Source organism: Pogoniulus pusillus, chromosome 1 (assembly GCF_015220805.1).
Source record: "Pogoniulus pusillus isolate bPogPus1 chromosome 1, bPogPus1.pri, whole genome shotgun sequence".
NCBI classification, from domain to species: Eukaryota; Metazoa; Chordata; class Aves; order Piciformes; family Lybiidae; genus Pogoniulus; species Pogoniulus pusillus.
The window spans coordinates 49272676-49298096 of record NC_087264.1 but is presented as its reverse complement, the minus strand read 5'-3'; the positions used below and the strand labels follow the sequence as shown (position 1 = coordinate 49298096).

At 50.6% G+C, this 25421-nt stretch overlaps 1 protein-coding gene across 1 annotated transcript in view; it reads left to right on the top strand.

The window, feature by feature from the left end:
• The window catches only part of TTC17 (tetratricopeptide repeat domain 17), a 52835-nt gene that overhangs the window by 9470 nt on the left and 17944 nt on the right, over positions 1-25421 (top strand). The window contains exons 5-16 of the mRNA XM_064151999.1: positions 1370-1501; positions 2917-3026; positions 4152-4296; positions 5354-5493; positions 5715-5875; positions 6700-6812; positions 7741-7881; positions 9084-9199; positions 10655-10829; positions 11964-12041; positions 16466-16690; positions 23071-23257. Of these exons, the coding sequence (XP_064008069.1) occupies positions 1370-1501; positions 2917-3026; positions 4152-4296; positions 5354-5493; positions 5715-5875; positions 6700-6812; positions 7741-7881; positions 9084-9199; positions 10655-10829; positions 11964-12041; positions 16466-16690; positions 23071-23257 (1723 nt within the window). The remainder of the gene's footprint in view (positions 1-1369; positions 1502-2916; positions 3027-4151; positions 4297-5353; positions 5494-5714; positions 5876-6699; positions 6813-7740; positions 7882-9083; positions 9200-10654; positions 10830-11963; positions 12042-16465; positions 16691-23070; positions 23258-25421) is intronic.

The following is a 25421-nucleotide window of genomic DNA, read 5'->3' as shown; positions in this document are numbered from 1 at the left end:
GTGGTGTAAAAATGTGTCAGCAGTGTTCACTTGAATGAATTTCCTCATCCAGATGCAGCTGTAGTGGTGGTGTCTTGGTATTTATTTTATGGCAAGCCTTTAAAACAACATTTCACCTGCAGATGAAGATTGTCTTCTGGGCCAAACAGGAGCTAAGTGTCCTGGCTCTGTTGCTGGGTCTGGATATGTTTTGGAAAGTGAGGAGAAAGGAGGAAAGTGGGGAGGAGATGTAGGGACACTTGGGCAGTGATAAATGTGAGTTAAAAGCTTCAGTGGTCATGAGTGAAATGAAGCTGCCAGGCAGGGCTGTCAGTGTTTATAGTGTGTTTATGCTATAGTATGGCTTATATCCTGATATTTATGCTAGTTTATTAGTGTTTGGAGCTGTTCAGATTGGAGAAGAGAAGCTCTGAGGAGACCTTACTGTGGCCTTCCGGCCTTCCAGTATCTGAAGGGGGCTGCAAGAAAGCTGGGGAGGGACTTTTTAGAGTGTCAAGTGGTGATAGGACTGAGGGGAATGGAGCAAAACTGGAAGTGGGTAGATTCAGACTGGATGTTAGGGAGAAGTTCTTCAGCATGAGGGTGGTGAGAGACTGGCACAGGTTGCCCAGGGAGGTGGTGGAAGCCTCATCCCTGGAGGTCTTAAGGCCAGGCTGTATGTGGCTCTGGGCAACTGGCTCTAGTGTGAGGTGTCCCTGCCCATGGCAGGGAGATTGGAGCTGGATGATCTTTGAGGTCACTTCCACCCCTGACAATTCTGTAATATATCCTGTAGCAGAAATCAGTCTTTATCCTAATGCTGCTTTTGACTGCTTCTGCTGTTTGCCTGTCTACAACAGTATCTTCTTGTCCATTACATTATCTCTTAGATCTTGATAGGAAAGGATGATGTGAATGCAAAAGAACCCAGCTGTAAACGTCCCTGAGAGTCCTGTTCTTAGAATCACAGGATTAAACAGGTTGGAAGAGACCTCCAAGCTCATCCAGTCCAACCTAGCACCCAGCCCTAGCCAGTCAACCAGACCATGGCACTAAGTGCCTCACTCAGGCTTTGCTTGAGCACCTCCAGGGATGGCAACTCCACCACCTCCCTGGGCAGCCCATTCCAATGCCAATCACTCTCTCTGCCAACAACTTCCTCCTAACATCCAGCCTAGACCTCCCCTGGCACAACTCGAGACTGTGTCCCCTTGTTCTATTGCTGCTTGCCTGGGAGAAGAGGCCAACCCCACCTGGCTACAGCCTCCCTTCAGGTAGCTGTAGACAGCAATGAGGTGTGCCTTGAGCCTCCTCTTCTGCAGGCTGGTGTGTATCCCTCTGCTGTCAGTTCATGTGTCAGCACATACCCACCTTGAGTTTTTCTTTTTAGGGGGTCCAAGAAAGAGTGAATCTTTCCGCGCCCTTGTTGCCTAAAGAAGATCCAATCTTCACATACTTATCCAGGAGGCTGGGGAAGAGCATAGAGGAAATAGGCCATCGTATTTATGATGGGCTAATGAAGGTATGTGATGGTTTGGGTGTTCCCTGCCACCCCCCCACACTTTGGAAATCACCCAGACTAGACTCAACCGGCTGTAGAAATTGAATGAAGCTTATATTTGCAGCTAGCACAATATACAAGCAGTTATTTACAGTGTATACAGTTATAGACAGAAATAGACAAGGTAAAAGGTAAGACAGAAACACAACTCCCCTCCCAGAAACCTGAGTCCCCAGGAGGGGCTCTCAACCACCCTTCCACCTTCTTCCCACCCCTTCCAACCTTACCCCAGTCCCAAGGAAGAATGGAGGTTCGGCCAGGGGGGTTAGGAAGCAAAGTGGGTTAGCCCAAAATGGAGGGTGAGGTTAAAGAGTAAGATGCAGCTCAGCTGGCAGCAGAAGTGTGAGCGGTTATCTATGCTTTTATTTCTTGTTCCTATACATCTCAGCAAGCCTATGAGGGAAGTAGACATCACCCTGTTTTCCTTTCACAGCCTGTAATCTAGTTCTTCTCACCAAAACATTCTAGCTAACTTCAAACTAGCCCAAGGTATGAAACTGTACCCTTAGTGTGTGCACAGGAAAGCTGGGAAGCTCTCAGCAGATGAGAGATGTGCCCTGTACACACCATCGGGTCTGTGCTTTTGCTTTGCCCTTCATTCCCAACAGGCAGGCTGAGAACCTTTGCTGCTGGGCAAGCAGAGGTAAGAGAGCAACCATCAGCAAAGGCAGTAGGTAGATACTGTCCAGTTGAATGGCTCATAGATCTGCCTGGTCAGGCAAGCCACATTCGTTGCTCTGTCAAGGCAGGGTGGGTTGTAAAACAAAAGTGTGCTTAAAAGAGCAAGCAGCAGTAGGGAAATGTGCTTTGGTCTTGTTAAATGCCTTCCTGAAAGATCTGGGAGCTCTCACTGAGCTTCAGCTAAGCTGCTGAGGCCAGGAGTGCTGCCACTCTGCATTCTATGTCACTTGGAGTTTGCACCTGTCTGAACAGCAGAGGTTCTCCTCCTTTAAGGCATTCCTGTGCTAGTTCATTCTTCCTGAGCATTCCCATTGCCAAATGGCAGCTTTCCAGAGGAAAAGGGGGGAAGGGATGGAAACTGCAGCTCAGGAAGTTCCACCCCACCATGAAGAAGAACTTCTTTGCTGTAAGGGTGACAGAGCAGTGGCACAGGCTGCCCAGAGAGGCTGTGAAGTCTTCCTTGTCTGGAGACTTTCAAGGCCTGTCTGGATGTGTTCCTGTGCCACCTGTGCTGGATTCCCTGGACCTGCTCTGGAAGCTCTCCAGAGGTCCCTTCCAGCCCCTAACATCCTGGGATCTGTGATAAAACTTAGAGCAGGCTTGATGCTTAGCTTCCCATTCTGTAGTAATGAGAGCCCTGATGAACCTTCTAGCCTGAATCACTAAGCTCAGTCTGTGGTTTCTCTCCTCTGCAGAACTCTTCTTCCTGGGTGCTCTATAACATGGCTTCTTTCTACTGGAGAATAAAGAATGAGCCATACCAAGTAGTGGAATGTGCCATGCGTGCCCTTCATTTTTCCTCAAGGTAAGAGTTGCTACTAAAGGCTTCTTTTCAGACTGCTTCCCTCCTCAGCCTAAATAGCAAGCAGGGCTTAATTGCTCAGACTGTATCCGAAGGGGTAATCCATGTTCCTTGTGCTTAGTCTTCATATGTAAGCTGTGATGGAACACTTGAGGTAATTTTAGGTTAGACAATTTTCTGTCACCTTGCATATTTAATATGTGGCTGATCATAGACTCATTAAGGTTGGCAAAGCCCTCTAGGCTCATCCAGTCCAATCTTCTACCCATCCCCACCATGGCCATCAAACTATGTCCCACAATGCCATGGCCACAGGTTTCTTGAACACCTCCAGGGTTGGGGACTCCACCACTTCCCTGGGCAGCCTGTGCCAAGCCCTGACCAATCTTGCAGCAAATGAATTGTTCCTAACATCCAATCTCAACCTCCTCTGCTGTGTCTTGAGGCCTCTTCCTCTTGTTCTTTCATGAGTTACTTGACAGAGGCCAACAACAGCTTCACTCCAACCTGCTTTCAGCTGGCTGTGGAGCTGCTGCCAAATGAATGTGTCCTCACTCATGATTCTTGAATACTCTGTCCAGCTCTGGGCCCCTGAGTTAAAGAGAGATGTTGAGGTGCTGGAATGTGTCTAGAGAAGGGCACCAAGGCTGGTGAGGGGCCTGGAACACAAACCCTATGAGGAGAGGCTGAGGGTGTGCAGCCTGCAGAAGAGGAGGCTCAGGGCAGACCTCATTGCTGTCCACAACTATCTGAAAGGAGGCTGCAGCCAGGTGGGGTTGGTCTCTTCTCCCAGGCAACCAGCAACAGAACAAGGGGACACAGCCTTGAGTCGTGCCAGGGAAGGTCTAGGCTGGATGTTAGGAGGAAGTTGTTGGCAGAGAGAGTGATTGGCATTGGAATGGGCTGCCCAGGGAGGTGGTGGAGTTGCTCTCCCTGGAGGTGTTGAAGCAAAGCCTGGCTGAGGCACTTAGTGCCATGATCTGGTTGACTGGCTAGGGCTGGGTGCTAGGTTGGACTGGATGATCTTGGAGGTCTCTTCCAACCTGGTTGATTCTATGATTCTTTAATACACTCTCACCTTCTTTTAATGTTTGTTATTGTGGATTCTCCTCTTTTCTTTTTCTTCAGGCAGAACAAAGACATTGCCCTGGTAAATCTGGCAAACATTCTGCACCGAGCTCACTTCTCTGCAGACGCAGCTATTGTGGTCCATGCAGCTCTGGATTACAGTGACTTCTTCACCAGCTATTACACTTTGGGAAATATATATGCAGTAAATACCACCTTTTATTTCCCAAGACTTGTAGGAATACTGAGTATGATTTAATCTTTCTGGCCTCACTTGTAATGCTTCACTCTCCTCCAGCGTGTCTTGTGTTCAACCTGCTTTTTGTACTGAATGTTTAATGTTCTTTTTAGAGTCTGGCTTTCAGCAAAGGTATTTTTCCCTCTGCATTTGGAAGTGAATTCTGCAGCCATTGTTTAGCAGGTCCTAGTGTATTCTATTAGAAAACTTATTAGTTCTATCAGAAAACTTATTATTTCTATCAGAAATAGAATCAGGAATGGTTTGGGTTGGAAAGAGCCTTAAAGATCATCTCGTTCCATCCCCATGCCATAGGCAGAGATACCTTCTAGAACAGGTTGCTCAAGGCCTCATCCAACCTGGCTTTCATTAAACAGAATGGTTTGGGTTGGAAGGAACCTTAAAGACTATCCAATTCCAACCTCCCTACTGTGGGCAGGGACACCTACTAGATCAGGCTGCTCAAGGCCTCATTAAACCTGGCTTTCATTAAACGGAATGGTTTGGGTTGGAAGGAACCTTAAAGACTATCCAGATCCAACCTCCCTACTGTGGACAGGGACACCTGCTAGATCAGGCTGCTCAAGGCCTCATCCAGCCTGGCTTTCATTAAACAGAATGGTTTGGGTTGGAAGGAATCTTAAAGACTATCCAGTTCCAACCTTCCTGCCATGGGCCCCTGCTAGATCAGGCCACCTGCTAGATCAGGCTTCTCAAGGCCTCACCCAACCTGGTTTTCATAAAATAGAATGGTTTGTGTTGGAAGGAACCTTACAGATCATCTAATTCCAACCCCCCTGCCATGGGCAGGGACACCTCTTATGAGATCAGGCTGCTGAAGGCCCCATCCAACCTGGTTTTGAACACTGCTAAGCTTGGAGCCTTCCTGGGCAGCCTTTTCCAGTGTCTCACCACGACAGCTGCTTGGTATCACCAATTAAAGTTTGACTTCTTCAAAAATGGAATATTTCCCATCCTATATTACCAAGAAATGGTTCATTCTCTTTCTCTTGGTCATCTTCAGATGCTTGGAGAGTACAACCACTCAGTGCTGTGCTATGATCATGCTCTGCAGGCCAAGCCAGGCTTTGAGCAAGCTGTCAAAAGGAAGCACGCTGTCCTGTGCCAGCAGAAACTCGAGCAGAAGCTGGAAGCCCAGCACAGGTAACACAGAGAAGCCTCCTACTGCTGATTCCAGTCTGCCTTTTGTTGTCTCTTGCAGTGGTTTACCTTTCCAAAAGAGTAGTTATGTTCACCTTGATAGATTGATTTGCCTGCACTGAAGTTGTTGCTAAGAGTACTTGGAGAAGGCCATAGCTGCAGACGTGCATCTGGCGCTTCTCAAGCCCTTCCAAGTAAATCTTTTCTGCTGTTGAATTCTGCAGGTCTCTCCAGCGAACATTAAATGAGCTGAAGGAGTATCAGAAGCAGCATGACCATTACCTCAGGCAGCAGGATGTTTTAGACAAGCACAAGCTCATCCAGGAGGAGCAGATCTTGAGGAACATCATCCACGAGACGCAGATGGCAAAAGAAGCTCAATTAGGTAGGTTTTGACGTAGTTAGTGCTCATTGCAACAATCAGTTGCACCTCTTCAGATGAGCAGAATCTTGGACTTGTTAATATTGGAAAGAGCTTCAAAATCATCCAGTCCAACCCTTCACCCATCTCTGCCAGGGCACCACTAAACCATGCCCCTCAGCAGCACACCTGTATGGCTCCAGGGATGAGGACTCTACTGCTGCCCTGGGCAGCCTGTTCCAGGGCTTAACAGCTCTTTTGGAGAAGAAACTGTTCCTCATGTCCAACCTAAACCTTCCCTGGTGCAACTTGAGGTCATTTTCTCTCATCCTGTCATTTGTTAGTTGGCAGAAGAGATCAACCCCAACCTGGCTCTGACCTTCCAGGGAGCAATGAGGTCTCCCTTCAGCCTCCTTTTCTCCAGGCTGAAAAAGCCCAGTTCCTTCAGCTGCTATTCACAGGCTCTTTTCTCCAGACCCTTGACCAGCTTCATTGTCCTCCATGTAATGTCAGGATGTGACTTCTTTGCATTTTAAGCTGGCCCTGTGTTGGTTGTTAAAATAAGGGATTGCAAAATGTCCTTGAACTGGGAGTTAATTTTGAGTCTTTTGAAGACAGTTTCCTCTGTGCTGATTAAGTCATAGGCTGGGAGAGACCTCAGAGATCATCTACTCCAACCTCCCTGGTTGGAGGAGACACCTGAGAGGGACACCTCTCGGCTAAACTTGCTTGCTCAAGGCTGTAAATGAGGTTGGCAAGACTGGGGGTGGAAGGCTTGACTGTGTGTCCTAAGCCCCTCAGAAAGCTGACATCAACAGAAGAAAAACCCCCTCTGTTGTGCTCTGCAGGGAACCACCAGATCTGCAGGCTGGGCAACCAGCAGCACAGCCTGCACTGCCCGTGGGACCAGCCTGTTCGCTATCACCGTGGAGAGCTCTTTGAACATGTGGAGTATGTTCAGGTTTGTGACTTGATGCCACTGGCTGAGCTTGTGTCTCATTTGCCTTACCACAACAACTAATGCCTGTTTTATTTGGAGGCTTGACAAAGAAGGTCAATTTTATGTGTGGCAGTTATCATTGGGAAACAACTTTATCACGTTTCAGAGAGTCATAGAAAAGTTGGGGTTGGAAGGGACCTTAAATATCACCTAATTACAAGCCCCCTGCCATGGGCAAGGACAGCTTCACTACCCAGCCTGCTCAGGGCCTCATTCAACCTGACCTTGAGGGAGGGAGCAGCCACAACCTCCCTGGGCAACCTGTGCCAGTGTCTCACCACCCTTGAGGGAGGGAGCAGCCACAGCCTCCCTGGGCAACCTGTGCCAGTGTCTCACCACCCTCACTGCGAACAACTTCTTCCTAACATCTAGTTTAAATGTCCCCTCTTCAAGTTTAAACACATTCCCCCTTGTCCTGTCATTACAAGAGCTTCTCAATAGTCCCTCCCCAGCCTTTCTGTAGGTCCCTTTCAGACACTGTTCCCAGGACTCCATCCCGCTCTGAGGAAAAGCAGCTGTTACATACAGAGGAGCTGAAACGAAGCATTAAGACCTGTTCCAGTGTCTTCCCACCCTCTCTGTAAAGAATTCTTTCCTAATTTCCGGTCTGAATCTCTCCTTTTCCAGCTTCAGTCCATTCCCTCTCACCCTATCCCAGGCAGTGTTTTCCTTGTTGACTTATTTACAACATAAATAGTACTGCATTTTTTTCCCTGTGATGTGAGTAGATGAAGAGGCTTAAATTAACATTTTTTAATCTGCTACCCCAATTTCTGTTTGAACTACATAAATGTGGGAGGAAAAAACAACCCCAATGTGCAGAAATTCAGGCAGTGACCCACCACCATCTCTCTGCTTTCTTTCAATGCTGTTTTTCTCTTGTTTCTAGTTTGGTGAAGACTCTTCAACTTCTAGTATGACATCTCTGAACCTGGATCCTCACAGGAACCAAACTGACCACAGCCAATCCTCACAGTCTGCCCCTGTGGCTCGTTCCATTGTGTCAGTGTGGAGTGTGGAACCCAGCAGAGTGAGTGCAGCTTCACCTTTTCCAAGAGGAGTTGGCAGATGGTGGAGTTTGTCCTTCTTCATGTGAAACTCTTAAGTGTCTAGGACACGGTTTTGATGCATGGCAGCACTGGAGAATGGAGCATTCTGAAGGTCTTCAATTTGCAAGCATCTCTGCAGTTTGTCTGTGCTGCTTTTGCCATCCTTTGGAGCTCTGCCACAGCATAGAGAGGGTTGCTTTTAGTTCCCCTTGAAAACAGCTGCTGCAAATTAAGCTCTGCAGTTGAGTAAAGGTAGAAAACACCAAGCTCAGCACAGCCAGCAATGTGTGCACTTGTGGCTGAGAAGGCCAACAGGATCCTGGGGTGCATCCTGAATGTGACCAGCAGGTTGAGGGAGGTTCTCCTCTCCATGTCCTCTGTCTTAGTGAAGTCATACCTGGAGTGCTGAGTCCAATTCTGAGCTCTCCAGTTCAAGAGAGACAGGAGACTACTAGGGAGAGTCCAGTGGGGGTTACAAAGGTGCCTAGGGGTCTGGAGCATCTCTGTGAGGAGGAAAGGCTGAGAGCCCTGGGGCTGTTGAGCCTGCAGAAGAGCAGCCCCAGAGAGCATCTGAGCAATGCTCAGCAAGAGCTAAAGGATGGGGGGCAAGAGACTGAGGCCAGGCTCTTGTCAGTGGTGCCTAGTGACAGGACAAAGGACATGGGCACAGACTGGAACCCAGGAGGTTCCACCTGAACATGAGGAGAACCTTCTTTTGGTGTGAAGGTGCTGGAGCCCTAGAGCAGGCTGCCCAAATAGGTTGTGGAGTCTCTTTCTCTGGAGAGGTTCCACCTGGCCCTGGTGATCACGGGCAAGCTGCTGCCCTACTTCAGCAGGATTGGACCAGAGATCCCTTCCAACCCTAAAGGTACTCCAAACAAAAACTCCTCTGAAACCAAACTACTGATAGTCCAGAAAAGGTGAAAAAATAACAGTTTTAAAGATCTCCTCACTCTTTCCCCCCCCCCAACTCCTTTCCAGGCTATTCTTTATGTACATAAAAATCATCAAATAGTTTGAGTTGGAAGTGACCTTCAAGTTCCAACCCTTGTGCCATGGGCAAGGACAGCTTCCACTAGTCCAGCTTGATCAAAACCTGTTTGTTTGAGTTTTTTTTGGTAGTTTGTTAATGAAAATATGAGAAATGCTGAGGAAATATCACCCAATTCCTCTCCCCCCTTAGGAAAAACAGCACATCCTGTGGCCTCAGCGATCCGAGTGCATGAAATCCTACCCCAAAATCCCTCACCCAGAGGAGCTGCCAACTTACTTCCTGCCTCCTGAAAACAGAGGGTTCAGGCAAGTGTTTGGTTTGTGGGATGGTTTGGGTGTTACCTCCACACTTTGGAAAATCACCCAGACTAGACTCAGCTGAGCTGGAAGTTGGCTGAAGCTTTATATTTACAGCTTAGCACAATACACAAGCAGGTATTTACAATAGATAGAGCTAGAGACAGGAATAGACAAGGTAAAGGAAATACAGAAACACAACAGCCCTCCCAAAAACCTCAGTCCCCAGGAGGGGCTCACAACCACCCTCCCACCTTCTGCCCACCCCTCCACCTTACCCCAGACTTTGCCTTACATTCAAGGTGAGTTTGGAGGGTCAGCCAGTGGAGTTAGGAAGCAGAGGGATTAGTCAGCAGAAAAGAACCTGGGGGTGTTGGTTGACAGCCAGCTGAAGATGAGGCAGCACTGTGCTCAGGTGGCCAGGAAGGCCACCAACATCCTGGCTTGGATCAGCGATGGTGTGGCCAGCAGGGCAGGGATTTTGCCCCTGTGCTCAGTGCTGGTGAAGCTACACTTCAAATACATGTTCAGTTTTAGGCCCTCACTCCAAGAAGGATGTTGAGGATCTGGCATGGGCCCAGAGACAGGCACAAAAAGCTGGGGAAGGATCAGGAATGCAGGTCTGGTGAGGGGCAGCTGAGGGAACTGGGGGGTGTTTAGTGTGGAGAAGAGGAGGCTGAAGGCAGACCTCATTGCTCCCTACAGCTTCCTGAAAGGAGTTGCAGTGAGGTGGGGGTTGGGCTCTGCTCCCTAATGTCAGGTGACAGAAGGGAAGGAAATGGCCTGAAGTGGTGCCAGGAGAGGGTTAGGTCGAAGATTAGGAACAATTAGTTTGCTACAGGAATGGTCAGGAATTGGCACAGGCTGCCCAGGGAGGTGGTGGAGTCCCCATCCCTGGAGGCATTCATAGAATCATAGAATCAACCAGGTTGGAAGAGACCTCCAAGCTCATCCAGCCCAACCTAGCACCCAGCCCTAGCCAGTCAACCAGACCATGGCACTGAGTGCCTCAGCCAGTCTCTTCTTGAAGACCCCCAGGGACGGTGCCTCCACCACCTCCCTGGGCAGCCCATTCCAATGCCAATCACTCTCTCTGACAACAACTTCCTCCTAACATCCAGCCTAGACCTCCCCTGGCACAGCTTGAGACTGTGTCCCCTTGTTCTGTTACTGGTTGCCTGGCAGACGAGACCAACCCCCTTCCCTGTGGGACATGGTTTGGTGGCCATGGTGGGAGTGGGTTGATGAGTTGGACTCAATGATCTTAGAGATCTCTTCCAATCCAAACAATTCTATGGTTGTAATTTATCAGTGGCTTCACAAGGGCAGGGTGCTCTTTGAACTCTCCTGCTTAGTGTCTCGTGTCCTGTGGCTGTCAGTTGTCACTCAGCTGCTGGTTATGTTCACAAGAGCAGTGCCCTGCAGCACCTGGCATTCATTTGACTTGCTTCTCCTTATTGCTAGAGTCCCCCCAGTCCTGAGCAGCCCAAGAGATCCTGTTGGGCATGGGGACAGCCAGGCTCCAGACTGTGCTTCCATCACTGATGCTCGTAGCAATGAATCTCTAAACATACTGGTGAAGGAACTGGACAGGAATCTAGATTTGGAGTTCCAGCTGCCAGATGATCAAGCAAGACAAGTAAGAGACATTTTTCTTCTTGGTTCTTTGCTGGTTGAGAGTTCTCACAAGGCAATCCTTGTGATATCACAAGCCAATAGGGGCTGGGGAAAGGGAAAACTGAGCTCTCAGCATAAAACTTTGTTGTCTGACTTCTTTCAAGTGGTGACCAGAAGTACCCAGAACAGAAAATTCAAACTGGGAGGAGTGCCTGACACCCCCTTCCCATCAGGCTGTGCTGCCATTCAGCCAGGCCTGACCAGGGTGAAGAAGTGAGTGGGAAGAAACTGAATGAAATCCAAGCTGTAGAGTCTTGCAGCTAGGAAAGAACGGCCCTAGGGACCAGGATAGGGCTGGGGTCCTGGTGGGCAGAAGGATGCCCATGAGCCAGCCACATGCCCTTGTGCCATCCTGGAATGGATTAGAAGGGCTGTGGTTAGTAGGTCGAGAGAGGTTCTCCTGCCTCTCTGCTCTGCCCAGGTGAGGCCTCATCTGGGTTATTGTGTCCAGTCCTGAGCCACTCAGTTCAAGAAGGGCCTCAGGGAACTGCTTGAGAGAGTCCAGCACAGAGCTACAAAGCTGCTGCAGGCAGTTGAAGATCTTCCTGCTGAGGACAGGCTGAGGTAGCTGGGGCTTGGAGAGGAGGAGCCTGAGCAGTGACCTCATTCATGTCGAAGAAGATGTGCAGGGCAGTGTCAGGAGGACAGAGTCAGGCTCTGCTCAGTGATGTCCAATGACAGGACAAGGGGCAATAGGAGCAGGCTGCCCCGGGGATTATGGAGTCTCTTCCTCTGGAGCCACTCAAAACCTGCTTGGATGTGTTCCTGTGTGACCTGCTCTGGGTGCTCCTGCTCTGGCGGGGTGTTGGACTGCATGAGCTTTGCAGATCCCTTCCAGCCCCTAGCAGTCTGTGGTTCTGAGATGATCTTGGGGTTTCCAACAACTGCTGTGCTGTACCAAGCTGATACCTTCAGGCTGAAATTAGTGCTTCATATACTTTGTGAATTGGCTGCTTTAACCATTACCTAGTCACAACCATTTTAACTTGTGTATTCTCCCCTTCCCTGAAGGGAAGACCTCAGGAAGTGAGACTCAGATGACGCACACTGTGACACATCTGTTTCATAAGCACGATGTCCCTTTTTGTTCACCCAGGTTTTGCATGCTCGTATCAACAACCAAACTGTTACCCAGGCGAAGATAGGAGCCTTTCTAGACCATGCCTTGAAGAAGGTAGGTCCAAAACTCTAGCATGGGATCATTTCTTTTACCTTCTTACTTGAGACTTGCTTCTGTCCTGCTGAAGTCAGTCAGTGATGTGATAGAAATCAACTCAGTTTGCTTCTTGAGGTGATACTGGCTGAAAGCTCCACCTTTGCCCCACAGGACAAGGGGCAATGGGCACAAGCTAGAAGAAGGAGGTTCCACCTCAGCCTGAGGAGAAACTTCTTCCCTGTGAGAGTACTGGAGTTCTGGAGCAGGCTGCCCAAAGAGGTTTTGGAGTCTCCTCTAGAGACTTTAAAAACCCATTTGGATCTGCTCGTGTTTGTCATGCTCTAGGTGATGCTGCGTTGGCAAGGGTTTGGACTCTGTGATCTCCAGAGCTCTCTTCCAATCCCTATCATTCTATGGTCTAGAGAGATACTGCCTTGGTGATTGCACTCAAGGAGCCAGTGGCTCAGTGTCTAAGTGGAGAGCAGTGGTGAGAGGTCTTCCTCAGCAGCTGGTACTAGGGCCAGTGCTATTAAACATCTGTGCTAGGAGCGTGGACACTGGGACTGAGGCACTCTCAGCAAATTTGCTGTTGACTGGAGGGAAAGGATGGCATCCAGAGGCACCTGGGCACACTGGTAGGCATGTGGGCTGATGCCAACTGCATGAAGTTCAAAAGCCAAGTGCAAGGTCCTACACCCTGGGAGGAGAACAATCCCAAGCACAAATCCAGGCTGGGCAGAGAGTGGATAGAGAGCAGCGCTGAGGAGGACTTCAGGATGCTGGGTGAGGAGAAGCTGAACACTGCAAAGCTCAGCCTGGGCTCAGCTGTGTCCTGGGCTGGTCCCCATCAGCATGGACAGCAAGGGCATGAGGGGCTTCTGCCCCTTGCTCTGCTGTGCTGAGACCCCACCTGCAGTGCTTGGGCAGGCTCTGGAGTCCTCAACACTAGAAGGACATTGAACTGTTAGAGTGGGTCCAGAGGAGGCTACAAAGTGACCAGAGGGCTGGATCATCCCTGCTGTGAAGAGAGGCTGAAAGAATTGGTGCTGTTCAGCCTGGGGAAGAGAAGGGCCTGAGAAGCCCTTAGAGCACCCTGCAATTATTTGAAGGGAGCTGCTGGAGAGGGACTTCTTACAAAAGCATGGAGTGACACGATGAGGAGTCATCATGGAATCATTCTGTGATAAAGCATGGAGTGACAAGATGAGGAGTCATCATGGAATCATTCTGTGATAAAGCATGGAGTGACAAGATGAGGAGTCACCATAGAATCACTCTGTGATAAAGCATGGAGTGACAAGATGTGGAGTGATGGCTTCAAACAGGGAGAAGCTGGATTTAGTTCAGATACTAGGAAGAAATTCTTCCCTATGAAGGTGAAGAGGCACTGGAACAGGTTGCCCAGAGAAGTTGTGGAGGCTCCAAGTCTGACACTGTTCAAAGCCAGGTTGAATGAGACCTTGAGCCACCTGGTGTAGTGGAAGGTGTCCACTTAGGGCAGGGAGGGTTGAAGTAGATGGTCTTAAAGGTCCCTTCCAACCCATTCTGTGATTCCAAGTATGCACTGCTTTGGGTTCATGTGGCCCAAGCAGCCCTACTGCCACTCGCTCTAGCTGGGACTGCAGGCCGTGGAGCAGCAGCCTGTTAGCCACTCCTGGCAGTGGTTTGCTCAACTGAGAGAAATAGCTTGGAACTGCTTTTTGCATCCTTCACCCCTCCCCACGTGCCTTTTGGTGTTCCTCCTCCTCACTTCCCTGCCTTCCCTGCACCTCTCTTCCAAAGAAGCCAAGCCCTTGTCCACCTCCTGTCAGGATCATGAGCACTCTGGAGCAAAGAATGTGCATCTCTCTGAGCACCCTGTGGAATGCCACCACCTGCTTGTGTGGGGCCCTCCCAAGTCAAAGGACAGGAAGCACTGAGGTGCAGGTTGGGTCTTTTTTGATGTGCCAAGCTGAGATTTCTCCGATGAGCTCTCCTGTGCAGGCTGTGTCAAGGCAGAGCACACAGGTGTTGGTTGGAGTCTAAAATCAGGGGTGTTTCCTGTGTGCCACCTCTCTTACCCAGAGTGAAGAACAGGAGTAGATTCTTTCTATTATGCTGTTCAAAGCAGTCCTCTACAACCTATGGGTGGTGTTGTGCAGAGGTGTTTTGGGTCAAACTGTAGTGTCCTGTCACCTTCAAATGAAAACTCTCAACTTCTTGGTCATTCAGATGCTGATGTAACAAATCTTACAATGCCTCTCATGCTAATGATCATACATCAGTAGAATGGGTTAGGTTGGAAGGGATCTTAAAGATCATCTACTACCAAGCCCCCTGCCATGGGCAGGGACACTTCCAGCAGCCCAGGTTGCTCAAGGCCTCATCCAGCCTGGCCTTGAACACCTTCAGGGAGGGGACATCCACAACCTCCCTGGGCAACCTGTGCCAGTGTCTCTCCACCCTCCCTGCAAAGAATTTCTTCCTCATCTCCACTCTCAATCTCCCCTCTTCCAGCTCAAATCCATTGCTCCTTGTCCTGTCACTACGAGCCCTTGTCAAAAATCTCTCCCCAGCTTCCTTATAGGTCCCCTTCAGGTACTGGAAGGCTGCTCTAAGGTATGCTTGGAGCCTTCTCTTCCCCAGGCTGGACAGCCCCAACTCTCAGCCTGTCCCCATGGGAGGTTCTCCAGCCCTTAGATCATCTCAGTGGCTTCTGAACCTGCTCCAGCAGTTCCATGTCCTTCTTGTGCTGGGGGCCCCACAGCTGGCCTCAGTACTCCAGGTGGGCTCTCAGCAGAGCAGAGGGGCAGAAGCACTTCCCTCACACTTCTGGTCACACTTCTTTTGATGCAGAATCATTAAGGGTGAGAAAGACATCCAAGAACAATCATTGCATCCAACATGATCATTTTTCTAGGTCAGAAGTGCCACAGCAGATGTCCTTCTCTTGGGCAAAACAGAGTGATAGTAACTGGATGTAGTTGGAGGCCATCAAGAGCTGTGTGTGTGGAGGGCAATTGAGCACGGAGTTGCATCAGTGTTGTTATGTGTGTGTGTTGGAAGGCAGAGGTGATAAATACTCTGCCAGTGTGGGGTTTGTGAAGTATCTGCACAAAGAGATAACGTATCCTAATGACATCATAGAATCAGGGAGTGGGTCTGGATTGGAAGGGAGTTCCAAAGCTCATCCAGTCCAACCCCCTGCACTCCACTAGAGCAGGCTGCCCACAGCCCTGTCCAGCCTCACCTTGAATATCTCCAGGGATGGAGACCAAATCACCTTCCTGAGCAATCCGTTGCAGTGTTCCAGCACCCTTATGGTGCTTAACTTGTTCCTCACATTCAATCTCAGTCTGCTCTGCTCTAGTTTGAAGCCAGTGCCCTCACTCTGTCCCTGCAGACCTTTGAAAACTCCCTCTGCAGCCTTCTTGTAGCCCCCTTCAGGTACTGGCAGGCTGCTCTTAGGCCTGCCTGGAGCCTTCTCTTCTCCAGGCTGAACACCCCCAACTCCCTCAGCCTGTCCCCGTAACAGAGCTGCTCCAACCCCTGATCATCTTCATAGCCCTCCTCTAGAGGGACCTGCTCCATCAGGTCCATGTCCTTTCCTGTGTTGAGAGCTCCAGAGCTGGATAATCTTTGAACAGTGCCTGATGGATCTCACTTGTCAGCTTTCATAAACACATAGCTAAATCCAAGAGAAGGCAACTCTGAAACCTTAAATTGACAAGAGGGCTGATGTTGGGTGGAGGCCCTGGAAACACATCTAACTACAGACTCAAAGCTGCCTGGCCTTCAGATTCTATTTCTCCATGGATGTGGATTGATCATAGAATGGGTTGGAAAGGACCTCCATAGATGTGGATTAATCATAGAATGGGTTGGAAGGGACCTCCATAGGTGTGGATTGATCATAGAATGGGTTGGAAGGGACCTCCATAGGTGTGGATTAATCATAGAATGGGTTGGAAGGGACCTCCATAGATCCTCCATAGGTGTGGATTAATCATAGAATGGGTTGGAAGGGACCTCCCAAGCTCATCCAGTCCAATGCCCTGCACTTTGCAGGGGTGTCCTTCATTAGAGCAGGCTGCCCACAGCCCTGTCCAGCCTCACCTTGAACATCTCCAGGGATGGAGACCCAGCTACCTCCCTGGGCGATGTAATGTTAAGACTCTGAAGTGTCTCACAGTTGCTGCTTCCTGGAGGGAGCAAACCCTTAGCACTTGTACATTTCAACTGGTTTTGTGTTAGAAAGGGATCCTGTGAGTAGAGTGAGCAGCAGTTGCTACTCAGTGACAGCAGAGACTATCAGTCCCATCAGCTGGAGCAGAGCAGCTTGCACAGTCTGCTGGCAGGCACAGCAAGCTGTGATTTGTGCCTAGTTAAGAGCATAGTGTGCAAGGAGCCTTCCTCAGCCATCTCTTCCTGGGGGCTTTCATCCTCCTCCCTTTCTCCTGCAGCCAGAGGACCCTCTGTGGTTTGTGCTGAATGAAGCTGGACTGTACTGGCGTGCAGTTGGAAACGGCACCTTCGCTATCACCTGCCTGCAGAAAGCACTGAGTCTGGCTCCACAGCAGTACCAGGACATCCCTCTGGTCAACCTTGCTAACCTCCTGATTCATTATGGCCTCCATTTGGATGCCAGCAAGCTGCTGCTGAAGGCTTTGGCCGTCAATGCCTCTGAGGTAAGATGATGTTTCTTTGTTCAGCAGCAAACAGCTTTTCCCTTCATCGTGTTACTCACTTGTGCATGGGGCTCACCTTTCAGCTGATAGTTTGCAACAGATGGGAAGTTACACTGCAGTTTTGAATCACACTGGAGGTGCTGCAGAAGCAGAAGCTATTCTAAAAGAGATGACTATTTTTGCCTCCTGTGATGGTCTGGGAGTTACCTGCCCCACCCCAGCTCTTATGAAATCACCCAGACTAGACTCAACCAAGCTGGAAGTCAAGGAATGAAGCTTTATGTTTACAGCTTAGCACAAGAGACAAGCAGGTATTTACAGTGCTAGTTTCAGCCTAGCTGGGATGTTTTGGTGAGAAGAATTAGATGATAGGCTGTGGAAAGGAAACTGCTGCACTCATAAGCTTGCTGAGATGTCTAAGAACATGAACATAGATAATGGGAGTCTCTCTCTGTCTTTGGGGCTGCACTTCTCTCTCTCTAACCTGCCATCTGTGTGACTAATCCTTCTGCTTCCTAATGCCCCTGGCCAACTCTCCAAACTCACCTTGAATGTAAGGCAAAGTCTGGGGTAAGGTAGAGGGGTGGGCAGAAGGTGGAAGGATGGTTTGGAGCCCCTCCTGGGGACTCAGGTTTCTGGGAGGGTTGTTGTGTCTCTGTATTACTTTTTTACCTCGTCTATTTCTGTCTCTAGCTGTATCTATTGTAAATACCTCAGTGCCAGGCAAGGTGATGGAACAGCTGCTCTTGAGTGCCATCACAAAGCACCTACAGGATGGCCAAGGGATCAGGCCCAGCCAGCATGGGTTTGGGAAGGGCAGGTCCTGTCTCACCAACCTGATCTCCTTTTATGATCGGGTTATGCACCCAGTGAATGTGGGGCAGGCTGTGGATGGAGTCTACATGGACTGCAGCAAAGCCTTTGACACTGTCTGCCACAATAAGCTCCTGGCACAGCTGGCAGCTAATTGCTTAGACAGAATCACTCTGTGCTGGGTCAAGAACTGGCTGGATGGCAGAGCCCAGAGAGTGGTGGTGAATGGTGCCACATCCAGTTGGCAGCTGGCACTAGTGGTGTTCCCCAGGGATCAGTGCTGGGCCCAGTCCTGTTCAATATCTTTATTGATGATCTGGACAAGGGGATTGAGTCCAGCATCAGTAAGTTTGCAGATGACATCAAGCTAGGAGCAGGTGTGGAGCTGTTGGAGGGTAGGAGAGCCCTGCAGAGGGAGCTGGCCAGGCTGGATGGATGGGCAGAGGCCAATGGGATGAGATTGAACAACCCCAAGCAGTGATACAGGCTGGGGAGAGAGTGGCTGAGAGCAGGCAGGCAGAGAGGGCTCTGGGGGTGCTGGTAGAGAGTAGCTGCAGAGGAGGCAGCAGTGTGCCCAGGTGGCCAAGAGAGCCAATGGCATCCTGGCCTGCATCAGGAGCAGTGTGGCCAGCAGGACAAGGGAGGTTATTCTGTCCCTGGACTCAGCACTGCTCAGGTCACACCTTGAGTGCTGTGTCCAGTTCTGAGCCCCTCAATTCAAGAAAGATGTTGAGGTGCTGGAAGGTGTCCAGAGAAGGGCAGCAAGGCTGGTGAGGGGCCTGGAGCACAAACCCTATGAGGAGAGGCTGAGGGAGCTGGGGGTGTGCAGCCTGCAGAAGAGGAGGCTCAGGGCAGAGCTCATTGCTGCCTACAACTACCTGAAGGGAGGCTGTAGCCAGGTGGGGTTGGCCTCTTCTGCCAGGCAAGCAGCAACAGAACAAGGGGACACAGTCTCAAGTTGTGCCAGGGGAGGTCTAGGCTGGATGTTAGGAGGAAGTTGTTGTCAGAGAGAGTGATTGGCATTGGAATGGGCTGCCCAGGGAGGTGGTGGAGTCACCATCCCTGGAGGTGTTCAAGAACAGACTGGATGAGGCACTTAGTGCCATGGTCTGGTTGACTGGCTAGGGCTGGGTGCTAGGTTGGGCTGGCTGGCTGGCTGAGCTTCCAACCTGGTTGATTCTGTGATTCTACCTGCTTGTTTATTGTGCTAAGCTGTAAATATAAAGCTTCACTCTCCAATTTCCAGCTCAGCTGAGTTTAGCCTGGGTGATTTTCTTAAGTGTGTATGGGGGCAGGTAACACTCAAACCATCACAATCACAAATGTATACAGCTATATGCAGACAGTTAAAAGCAATACAGAAAACACAATACCCCTGCCAGAAATCAGAGTCCCCAGGAGGAGTTCCCAGCTCCCTTCTTTCCACCCCTCTCCCTTACCCCAGAGTATACCTTATATGCAAGGTGAGTTTGAAGGATTGGCAAGGAGGGTTAGAAAGCAGAAGGATTAGTGGCTCAGAAGCAGCCCAGGGAGAAAAAGCACAGGCACCAACTGTGACAGAGACACACACACACACTGACTGTCTTATCTGTGTTGTGTGTTCTTCTTATTACACACCTCAGCAAGCCTGTGAGTGCAGTAGGCATCACCACTGGTTCCTTTTCACAGCCTATCATCTGATTCTTCTCACTGAAATATTCCTGTTTGCCTCAAACTAGCACACACCTCCCAAAACCTGTGGTGACTCCACAGAATGTAATCCTGGTGCTTAGGCAACATTTTCACCTAACACACAGCAGCCTTGTACCTGTCAGCCTTGTACCCTTCCAGTGCTGTCCTTCCAGGGTCTGTGCTGTTCAGTATCTTTATCAATGATACCAACAGCCAAACTGAGGCACCCTCAGCTGTTTTGCAGATGGTAGCAAGCTGAGTGGTGCTGTTGATGAGTCTGAAGGATGGGATGGCATCCAGAGGGACCTGGGCAGGCTGGAGAGGTGGGCCGAGGAGGACCTCATGAGGTGCAATAATCAAAGTGCAAGGTCTTGCACGTAGGTCAAGGCAATCTCAGACATCAATCCAGGCTGGAGGATGATGAGATTGAGGACCTGGGGGTGCTGGTGGGTGAGGAGCTGAACAGGAGGCAGCAATGGGCACTGGCAGCACAGAAGGCGAATGGCCTTTGACAAGGGCTTGTAGTGCTAGGATGAGAGGCAATGGCTGTGAGCTGGAAGAGACTAGAGATTAGGAAGGAATTCTTTACAGTGAGGGTAGTGAGACACTGGCACAGGTTGCCCAGGGAGGTTGTGGCTGCTCCTTCCCTGGAGGAGTTCAAGGCCAGCTTGGATGAGGCCTTGAGCAACCTGGGCTGATGGAAGTGTCCCTGCCCGTGGCAGGAGCATTTGAACTAGATGATCTTTAAGGTCCCTTCCAACCTTGACATGAATGAAGTGAAAAGTCCCTCCCCAGCCTTTTTTTGTAGCCCTTTTCAGGTACTGGAAGGCTGCTCTAAGGTCTCTCTGGAGTCTTCTCTTCCCCAGGCTGGACAGCCCCAACTCTCAGCCTGCCCCCATAGTGGAGGTTCTCCAGCCCTCTGATCACCTTCATGGCCTCCTCTGGACCTGCTTCAGGAGGTCCATGTCCCACTTATGCTGGGGGCAGCAGAACTGGAGGCAATGCTGCAGGTGTGGTCTCAGCAGAGCAGAAGGGCAGAATCCCCTTCCTGTGCTGATGCTCTCCCTGCTCTGGCTGCAGCCAGCACACAGCTGGCTCTGGGCTGCAGCAGCTTGCTTCAGACTATGCTGAGTAAGCAGGGCTTATATTCAGAAGTATTAGGTCCCACCTGGTTAAAGCAGTTCGTGCTCTGATTTTAGGGTTTGTCCCACCTTCTCAGTCCTGTGGTAATTTGTGTCAAGGAATCTGGCAGAAGGATTTGTGCCTGCATCATTTTTCCTGGGCTATAATGGAAAGGAAACACAAAATTGCAGCCAGAGGGAGTGAAGGATGTGCTGCGTTAGCAGCAGCTGTAGAAGAATTCATCATTGAATTGTTTTGGTTGGATTTGGTCCAAAGCTGGGGTAAACCATGTCCCTCAGCACCACATCTCTACCTCTTTGAGGCACCTCCAGGGAGAGGGATTCCACCACCTCCCTGTGCCACCTGTTCCTGCTCCCTCCCTGGAGGTGTTCAAGGCCAGGTTGGATGAGGCCTTGAGCAACCAATTCTAGTGGGAGGTGTCCCTGCCTATGGGGGGGAGTTGGAACTGGATGATCCTTGAGGTCCCTTCCAACCTAAACCATTCTGTGATTCTTTCAGTGAAGAACTTTCTTCTCATATCCAACCTAAACCTCCCCTGGGGCCACTTGAGGCTGTTTCCTCTCATCCTGCCACTTGTTCCTTGGGGGAAATAACAGACCCCAAATTAGCAATGAGGTCTCCCTTCATCTTCCTTTTCTCAAGGCTGAATAACCTCAGGCCCCCCATCTGACTCCTTACCTGAGCTGCTCTCCAGGCCCTTCACTGGCTTTGTTCCTCTCCTCTGAGCATGCTCCAGCCCCTCAGTGAGGCACCCAAACCTGTCTCCAGTATTTGAGGTGCAGCCTCGCTAGTGCCCAGCACGGGAGCACAATCCCTGCCCTGGTCCTGCTGGTCACACCATTGCTGATCCAGGCCAGGATGCTGGTGGCCTTCTTGGCCAGCTGGGCACACCCTGGCTCATCTTCAGCTGGCTGCTGACCTCCAGGTCCTTTGGCACAGGGCAGTTTTCATCTGCTCTTTACCAAGCCTTGGAGCTGTTGCAGCCCAAGTACAGGACCAGGCCTTTGGCCTTGTTGAACCTCATACTGGTGGTGTTCAGCTCATACCTCCTTCTGAATGCTGCTCAGTGACACAAGCTGAGAGCAGATTGGAACATCTGAAGCTGCTGCTCAGTCTCCACATAATATCCAGACAATGAATGTAAAAGATGACTGCAGAGTCACACTCATGATCCCAGCATTATGCTGCACTCATCGTGGAAGTGAAAGACTTCAAAGAACAAAGTGTGGTCAAGTGCTGATGGAATCACAGAGCCACAGAACCTTAAGGGCTGAAGGGACCTCCAGGGAGCATCCACTCCAACCCCTTGCCAGAGCAGGATCACCTAGAGCAGGTCACACAGGGACACATCTAGGCAGGTTTGGAATCTCTCCAGAGAAGGAGACTCCACAACCCCCCTGGACAGCCTGCTCCAGGGCTCCAGCACCCTCACAGGGAAAAGATTTTAACTCTGCACCTGTCCTGGTTGGATTTTATTCTCCCCACTCAACTCTCCAGCCTGGCCAGCAAGTTGAAGGAGATTCTTCTCCCTCTCTACTCTGTCCTAGTGAGAACACATCTGCAGTATTGGGTCCACTTCTGGACTCCCCAGGTGAAGTGAGACAGGGAAGTGTTGGAGAGAGTCCAGCAGAGGCTACAAAGTTGCTGAGGGGCCTGGAGCAGCTCTGTGAGGAGGAAAGGCTGAGACCCTTGCAGCTGTTAAGCCTGGAGAAGAGCAGCCTGAGAGGGGACCTGAGCAATGCTCAGCAAGAGCTAAAGGGTGGGGGGCAAGAGGCTGGGGCCAGGCTCTTTTCAGTGGTGCCCAGTGACAGGCCAAGGGCAGCAGGCACAAACTGGAACCCAGGAGGTTCCACCTGAACATGAGGAGAAACTTGTTTGGTGTGAGGGTGCTGGAGGCCTGGAGCAGGCTGCCCAGAGAGGTTGTGGAGTCTCCCTGTCTGGAGAGATTCCAACCCCCCCCTGGCCCTTGTGATCGTGGGCAAGCTGCTGTGGGTGCCCTGTGGGTTCAGCAGGGGGCTGGAGTGGATGACCTCCAGGAGTCCAAGCCTTACTCTGCTGGGATCCTGTGAATACCTTCATACTTTTGCTGACTTTCACTCTCTCCACAACGTCTTCGAGCATTTCCATTGAGCTCTTTGCTGCTCTGTGCAGGGGAGCCTTAGGATGGCTTCTGAGTACTTAATGCTTTGTTTCAGCTCCTCTGTATGTGACAGCTGCTTTTCCCCAGAGCAGGATGGAGTCCTGGGAACAGTATCTGAAAGGGACCTACAGGAAGGCTGGGGAGGGACTACTGACAAGGTCTTGTAATGACAGGACAAGGAGGAATGGGTTTAAATTGGCAGAGAGGAGATTGAAAGTGAATGTTAGGAAGAAGTTGTTTGCAGTGAGGGTGGTGAGACACTGGCACAGGTTGCCCAGGGAGGTTGTGGCTGCTCCCTCCCTGGAGGAGTTCAAGGCCAGCTTGGATGAGGCCCTGAGCAACCAATTCCAGTGGGAGGTGTCCCTGCCTATGGCAGGGGGTTGGAACTGGCTGATCCTTGAGGTCCCTTCCGACCTAAACCATTCTGTGATTCTCTGAACACCCTTTTGGCAAACAGGTTTGCTTTAGCCCAACTCCTCAAGCTTTTAGCTCTCTGTGGTGTTTAAGAAGGGGCTAACTTCTTTGCAGGGTGTGAGGTTTTTTTTCTTAGCTGGGTTGAATTTTAAGCAGCAAACAAACTCACTGCTGGGCTGTCTCCCTTCTCTCTTTCCAGCCCCTGACTTTTTTGAGCCTGGGAAACGCCTATCTGGCTCTGAACAACGTCAGTGGAGCCCTGCAGGCCTTCAGGCAGGCACTGGATTTGACAACCAAGTGCTTGGAGTGTGAGAGCAGCCTGAAGATGATCCGCTGCTTGCAGTTTTACCCTTTCCTGTACAACATCACCTCTCCTTCCTGCACTGGTAAGCAGCTGCTGGGAGGTGGGAAGATGAACCACCAGTGAAGCAGCATCTGTTTGCCTTGGGTCTTCCACCTGAAGGTCATGGTTATGCAGCTTCCTTCTTTTTTTGGCCAAGGATCCTCCCTTTTGCTTTATCCTGCTTCCTGCCTGTAAGGACCAAGGCTGAGGCACTGGTTTTGGTGGAAAAGTTACAATAAATCCTGTTATTAAATATCTGGAGGGCTCCCACCAAGTGCAGCTTGAGTGTGTTAGCAATACCTGAACAGCCTCACAGTGGGAATGCTGGATTGAGTGCTTTTGCAACTGCTAGGATGCTTGGCAGCCCCTTGGTACATCCTTTCTCATGTGACACTTAGAGCAATATGTGACAGGCTTGAGAGCTGGTAAGTGCCATCCTCTTGAAGTTCAACACAAGTGTGGTCCTGCATCTGGGTTGGGGCAATCCCAGGCACACATCCAGGCTGGGTGGAGAACGAAGAGAGAGTAGTGCTGAGGAGAAGGACTTAGGGGTGCTGGCTGAGGAGAAACTCAACATGAGCTGGCACTGTGTGCTAACATCCCAGGAGCAAACCATTTCCTGGGCTGATCCCCAGCAGCGGGGGCAGGAGGAGCAGGGAGGAGATCCTGCCCCTCTGCCGTGCTGAGACCCCCCCTGCAGTGCTGGGGCCAGCTCTGGAGTCCTCTCAGCACAGCACAGACAGGGACCTGTTGGAGTGGGGCCAGAAGGGGCCACAGCAGTGATGGGAGGGCTGGAAGGGCTCTGCTGTGAGGCCAGGCTGAGAGAGTTGGGCTTGTGCAGCCTGGAGGAGAGTCTCTGGGAAGACCTTAGGGCAGGCCTTCATTATGTGAAGGGGGCTAAAGGAGAGCTAGGGAGGGACCTTACAGAAAGGCATGGAGTGACAGATGAGTGGTGGTGGCTTCAGACTGGAAGAGGCTGGCTTTAGATGAGGAAAAGGAGGCACTGGAACAGGCTGCACAGAGATGTTGTGGAGGCTCCAAGCCTGGCACTGTTCAAGGCCAGGTTGGGTGAGACCTTGAGCCACCTGTTGTAGGGGAAAGTGTCCCTGTTTGTGGCAGGGTGGTTGGAACTAGATGGTGTTTAAGATCCCTGCCAAGCCATGCTGTGACTGTCTGGTTTTCACTCTGACAGCACACTGGCTGTGCAGAGCAGGGCAATGCTTTCTCAGGAAGGGAGCCTGAGGGGAGACCTCAGTCTCTACAGCTGCCTGAAAGGAAGTTCTCATGAGATGAGTGTCGGTTTGTGCTCCCAGGTAGCAAGTGACAGGAGATGAAGTGGTCTCAAGTTGCACCAAGAGAGGTGCATGTGGACATGAGGAACAATTTCTTCCCCCAGAGAAGAGTTTAAGCCTTGGAACAGAGTCCTCATCCCCGGAGGCGCTGCAAAACTGTGTAGATAGAAGTGGTGCCGAGTGGTATGGTGACCTGTCAGTGTTAGCTTAACAAGTGGATGCAGTGTTCTTAAAGGTCTCTTCCAACCAAAGCAGTTTCAGGAGCATCCTCTCCAGTGGCCAACTGGAACATGCTCTGAGTTGCTTCTGCCCAGGGCTGATCTTGCTGTGTGAGAACAGAACTGACACTTGGACAAGCAGAAGTCATTTGCACTCAGAATAAGTTTGTCTAAGCATTTAGCTGTGAGGGACAGTTTCAGCTGACAGTGAACTGAGGCACTTCACAGATCAGCTTTTTAGTCTCTGAATGAGATCTTTGATATCCTGTAGAATGGTTTTGTGGTTTTAGGAACAGCTTCTACTGTCAGGCTGCTGGAACACTGTAACAGGTTGCCCAGGGAGGTGGTTGGCTTCCCATCCCTGGAGGTCATGGAATCATAGAATCAGGGTTGGGTTGGAAGGGACCACAGGGAGCAGCCAGTTCGAACCCCCTGCCATGGGCAGGGACACACCACCTTAGATCAGGCTTCCCACAGCCTCAGCCAGCCTGGCCTTAAACACCTCCAGGGACAGGGCCTCAACCAACTCCCTGGGCAACCCATTCCAGGCTCTCACCACTCTCCTGCTCAACAGCTTCCTCCTCGTATCCAGTCTGAACGTAACCACCTCCAGCTTTGCTCCTTTCCTCCTAGTCCTGGCACTCCCTGACAGTGTAAAAAAGTCCTTCCCCAGCATTTTTGGAGCCCCCCTTCAGAT